Raw genomic sequence first — 5138 nt, forward strand, 5'->3', positions numbered from 1 at the left:
GAGAAGAGGAGGGAGAGAGAGAGAGAGACAGAGAGAGAGAGAGAGGGAGAGAGAGAGAGAGAGAGAGAGAGAGAGAGAGAGAGAGAGAGAGAGAGAGAGAGAGAGAGAGAGAGAGAGAGAGAGAGAGAGAGAGAGAGACACAGAGAGAGAGAGATGATAACACAGGAATGGATGGGAAATATGGGTTCAATCAAGGTTCCTTATAGGACACTGGTTTTCCGGGAAATGCTAGTTTTGCTCAGGATGTAGAGTCAGCCGGAACACATTGTATTTTTTTTCCTTCTTCAGAAGAGAGAACCGAAAAAGCACCCACCGAGATTTCCCCTGATTATTTCTCTTGGGCGGAGCTTAAATTGTCGTTTGTGACAATGTTATGTAATTCTAAGTTATCTTGAAAATAGGGGAGGGGGGGCGACTTGGCCAGAGAACTCCCGGAGAATGACAGGTGTCGGATTCCCTCCTCAAGCGGAATAATAATGATCCTACCACACAACGACAGAATTGCATGTTAATGTTATTGTATCGTCACTATCAACAATCAAGTTAACACGAACTATTAACACAGCAGTCCAAAGTGTGTGCAGGGCTTTCCGACTGTAAATAAAGAGGCTGTCATCAGTAAACCATGCAGTAAAAAACATATCTGCTAAAGTCGAACCAGCACTCCCCCTATTGACTGTTTAAATTACTACATCATTTCTTGTAAACGCTCGTGTTCTCGGCTCGCTTAGGTTGCCGTTTATTTTAAAGGGCGTGCTCCAAGTAGGTCACACATTCGTGTCTGAAAAAACTGGTCGTCGTATCTTGAACACGTGTTATTTATAGGCTATGTGCAACTGTATTTTCATGCACACTGAAACCATATTTATAAATCGTCTCTTAAAATAGTTAAATGATATACAAATTGCACACGTTTGGCAGGAAGGGAACTGTTTTAAATGTCTTTATTAAACTATTTTAAAAGGTCAGTTCTATAAAGTATACGTTTCTCAGAAACAAAGGTTACTCAACGTGCACAATGTGAAGGATTAGGAACATTGCCTGCTTATTCGCTCATGCAAGGATTGCCACAAGTTGAATCGTTGTCCTTTTTTCCTTCTTGCTTTGCGCCTACAGATGAGTCTGACGATGTATTCAAAGGCATGATTTCTGGGAAATCAGACGACTTGCAATCCGTCCGCCGACAATCTTCACTGCGCATCTGCGGACTGAAGTCAGCAGTGGCCAACCCCCTTTTGATAGCTGGTTGCGCCCGATACAGGGGAAATCCAACCTATGAGTATAAAAAAGGAAGCCTTCCGTTTGTGTTTCAGTTCACTTATTGAAGTCGACCTGATACATACATCAAGCCAGGAGAAAGTCTGGATCATTCTTTGCATTTCTGAACGGATTATTCCCCATTTGAAACTGTAAGTAGGCTTACTAATAACAGAAACTGTTTTTGTGTGCATATGATAACATTATTTAAAGGCGATGAGGTTACTTTGTTTCAAAAGGGATTTATCTCAACAAAGCGATGGAACACCTATGTGTGTAGTATAGCGCATGGTTTAAACAAAGTTTTCTTTATAGTCTAATTAAATTGCATGACATTATTTTAGATTCAATAGGCCTAAGTAAAAATTATTTCTCTTATAGTTCGTGGCCAAATCAAAAATAAAGTTCTTTGTTGATTAAAGCTCAAGAATGATTTGGTTATTCATTAGGCTATTCACACCATGATCTTTTCCCAATTCTATTTCATTTGTTATTTTAGACAAAGATGCCGGTAGCAAGGATGAAAATGAGACCTTGGTTGGAGAGAATGATCGAGTCCAATAAAGTTCCGGGACTCAGTTGGGTGGACAAGGTACGAATTATTTTGCGCGCGCTATTCATCTCGCGTCTGCTTCTGTGCCACGCATTTTGGAAACTAGCTCCCATAGTCTACTGTACTTTATTTGTTTTGCATTCAATCGCATGCAATATTATATTCTATTCAATTTTGTATAAAACAATATATCTGATCTAATGGTGCAGCTATTACGTTAAGGCATTGATATCCGATCGGTGGTGCAGCTGTTGATGCGGACTAATGAGGATGTTGGTGTGTGTAGGATCAAAAGATGTTCGCCATCACCTGGAAGCATGCTGCAAGACACGGCTGGCAGGTGGAGAAGGACGCCAGTCTGTTCAAACACTGGGCCATTCATACAGGTGAGGACCATCCCCCCCCCCCCCTCCCAAACACACACACACACACACACACACACACACACACACACACACACACACACACACACACACACACACACACACACACACACACACACACACACACACAGACTAGTTACAAAGTCCATTTGACTTTGTTTCATTTTTTTTATTTATTTTTTATTTATTTTGGAATGCATAATACCCTCTCGTCACACTTCCATGGCATTCAAAGCGTCCTTCGATATTGGACCTGTCATAGTTCAGGAGGCTATCATTTACCAGCCTGTTTCTTCTTGTATGGTTTTTGCATCATTCTGAGAATTTCTTTTATTGATTGATTTTATTCAGGGAAATTCAAAGAAGGTGTAGACGAATCAGACCCAAAGAAATGGAAAGCCAACTTCCGCTGTGCCATGAACTCACTGCCAGACGTTGAACAAGTGAAAGGCAAGAATGTCAACAAAGGCCAACAGGCAGTGCGGGTTTACAAGATGGTGGCAGTCACCGCAACTAAAGGTGAGAAGACCGTAATGTCATGATGTTTTTCATTTTAAATCTATACAGTCCAATAGTGGTTAAAGATGAGTGAGCTTGGATAGAATATTAAGATGTTTTTCTCATCAATCCTAACAGACAGGCGGACCAAAACCAAGGATGGAAAGAGAAGGAACAAGGTAAATACACATTTTGATGGAATGGATGTATGTTACTTCCATTTTTTTTTAACAATAGTCATTCATTCATTCATTCATTCATTCATTTGGATTGTCTCTCTTTGCTCACAGTTAACAAAGGCCAGGTTGGAAGAGACAGACTTCAGTGACACACAATCGTGTGAAGATCAACATCCACCCCATTATGACGACACATGTTCCCCACAGGAAAACACAATTGACAGCACAGAACAAGGTAAGACAGATACAAGTCAGCAAGAAGGCCTATGTCGCTTCTTCAGAGATGGTGCCATCATTAACGTTTAATTTGATTACAAATACTTACAAAATGTTATGTTTTGTTTTTTCTCCACTTTGTAGACATGATATCTCTGCCTCTGAGTGCATCTGAGGTACCGGATTTTGAAAATGTAATCACGATTGGGAACGACAGCAACAACGCAGATTACTTCTACCGTAGATTTGAAGTTTCGCCAGAACACTCACCAGGTATGGAAACACACACATTTTAGCCATAGCATATTAGCTTTGTTCTTACTTAATTCTTGTTGGAACAGATGATTATTTACTTATGTTGAAGCTTTGTTTCTGAAGAAAATTTAAACTTGACTCGTTATAGAAATGCAGGTTATGTAACTATTAATAGCTTTATTGTTAGACTAGTACAAAGACTGTACTAGTAAGACTCACTTAAGTAATTCAAACATTTAAAAGTTCATATCATTCAGGGTTTAATGTGTCCAAATATGTTCTCTTTTGTTATACAGAATTTGAAGACGCAGAGGAGCTCTTAAAGGTGAGAATCTCTTTATTCTGTTTCAGATTTTTGCATGTGACCTTCATTGACAGCAATCCCCATGTCTACCTGATTGCTTTATCTGTTCATCTGTAATATCCCTGAATGTAACGTTCTCAACTGTGTGTATAGTATCATACAATAAATGACAGAAGAACAATATAAGGCTGACTCAAGCCATGCTATTTCAGCTATGCCAGCAGCTGGAGCCAGAAACAAATTGGATGCAAAGCAGTTCAGATGACCGGCTGAGCAGTGGCATTCACTCAGACTCAAACTACAGCCCACACAGCCAATGGAGTGACACATCCTCAGGTAGATTCTGCAAACCAATTTGATCAGATATCATCCAGGGTGTAATCTAATGATTGGACTTAAAGGTGCTGTATTTAATATGCAAGAGAAAATGAGAAAGCCTTCTCTGCTCCCTCCCCACGTTTCTACTCCATTGAGATGTGCTGTCTATTCTAAACCAAGGGAATCAGGGAAGAGATCCCAGTCTTAAAAACTAAAATGGCTTATATAAAGTCATATCAAACAGATAATCTCACAACGCATCGCAATTACAGTTTACTGGTGGCTATGGCATTTCTAACAAATTACTCAAATTACTTTACTTAAATCATACCAACCGCATTATTGAGGCTATGTGTAGCTAGATAAATGTGCTTTGCAATGTAACTAAGGATGATTATTCTTACTCTGTGGTAATTGATTCGTTCCTTCATTGATTTCAGGAGAGGACCTAGACATGCGGCTATACACCGACCTCAGCACAGGGACTGAATGCTACTCACCTGAGACCTGGAACATGTTCCCAACCCCCATATACCAACAGATCAACTTCCATCCCTGAAGCATCTTGGACTAAGTGAGACGGAAGGACAACGACTCACTGACAATAAAGACATGTGCTGGATCCTACTAGCACGAGGAACACATCATGTCCGCCTCTCCCCTCCTACTGAGCATCGCTGTGGAAACAGACTTTAAGATGGGTTTAAAAAAGGTTTTTCTTCAGTTCAGGGAAAAGAATCCTCACAACTGCATCCACTTCTTGGTTTTCTAAAGAGGGAAAAAAAAATGGTGCCTCTTGTTTCAGCAAACTTTCTATATATTGTCGCAGGCAGCATTATTAAATACATTAAACAGCTAATAGTTTTGCAAAGGTTCCATGGCATGCATGTGCTTATAGTTATAGACAAATAACTCTTTACACAATCATATACACACTGTATAAATGAAGTTTGCTGTTATTTTGATGCCAACCATTTTGGTTTTTGTACAAAGTTGTAATATAAGATTTTAATGTAAAATAAAAACCTTTATACTGTGATACTTCTATTTCGGTTTTTAAACACGAAGAATACCCATCTTTGTAAAATAATTTGGATAACATAGGCTATAGCATATCATATATATTACTTACATACAAATAATGCGGGGGTAGCGGGGTGGGGGGTAATCTGCTC

At 39.6% G+C, this 5138-nt stretch overlaps 1 protein-coding gene across 4 annotated transcripts; it reads left to right on the forward strand.

The window, feature by feature from the left end:
- Positions 1-1254: 1254 nt before the first annotated feature.
- On the forward strand, positions 1255-4838 carry irf1b (interferon regulatory factor 1b). Of its 4 annotated transcripts, none has more exons than XR_009526640.1 (10): positions 1255-1409; positions 1757-1849; positions 2097-2196; positions 2545-2712; positions 2830-2870; positions 2982-3105; positions 3231-3359; positions 3638-3666; positions 3833-3981; positions 4404-4594. XR_009526640.1 is itself a non-coding variant. In XM_060056831.1 (10 exons), the coding sequence occupies exons 2-10, from the start codon at positions 1763-1765 to the stop codon at positions 4657-4659; spliced, it is 957 nt and encodes a 318-aa protein (XP_059912814.1). In that variant the 5' UTR covers positions 1255-1409; positions 1757-1762; the 3' UTR covers positions 4660-4838. The 4 variants fall into 4 exon arrangements, 2 of the variants coding, with proteins under 2 accessions (XP_059912814.1, XP_059912815.1); XR_009526641.1 differs by having other exon boundaries at positions 4505-4594; XM_060056831.1 differs by having other exon boundaries at positions 3858-3981; positions 4505-4838.
- Positions 4839-5138: the final 300 nt, after the last annotated feature.

The sequence above is a fragment of the Gadus macrocephalus genome, chromosome 7, assembly GCF_031168955.1.
Source record: "Gadus macrocephalus chromosome 7, ASM3116895v1".
NCBI classification, from domain to species: Eukaryota; Metazoa; Chordata; class Actinopteri; order Gadiformes; family Gadidae; genus Gadus; species Gadus macrocephalus.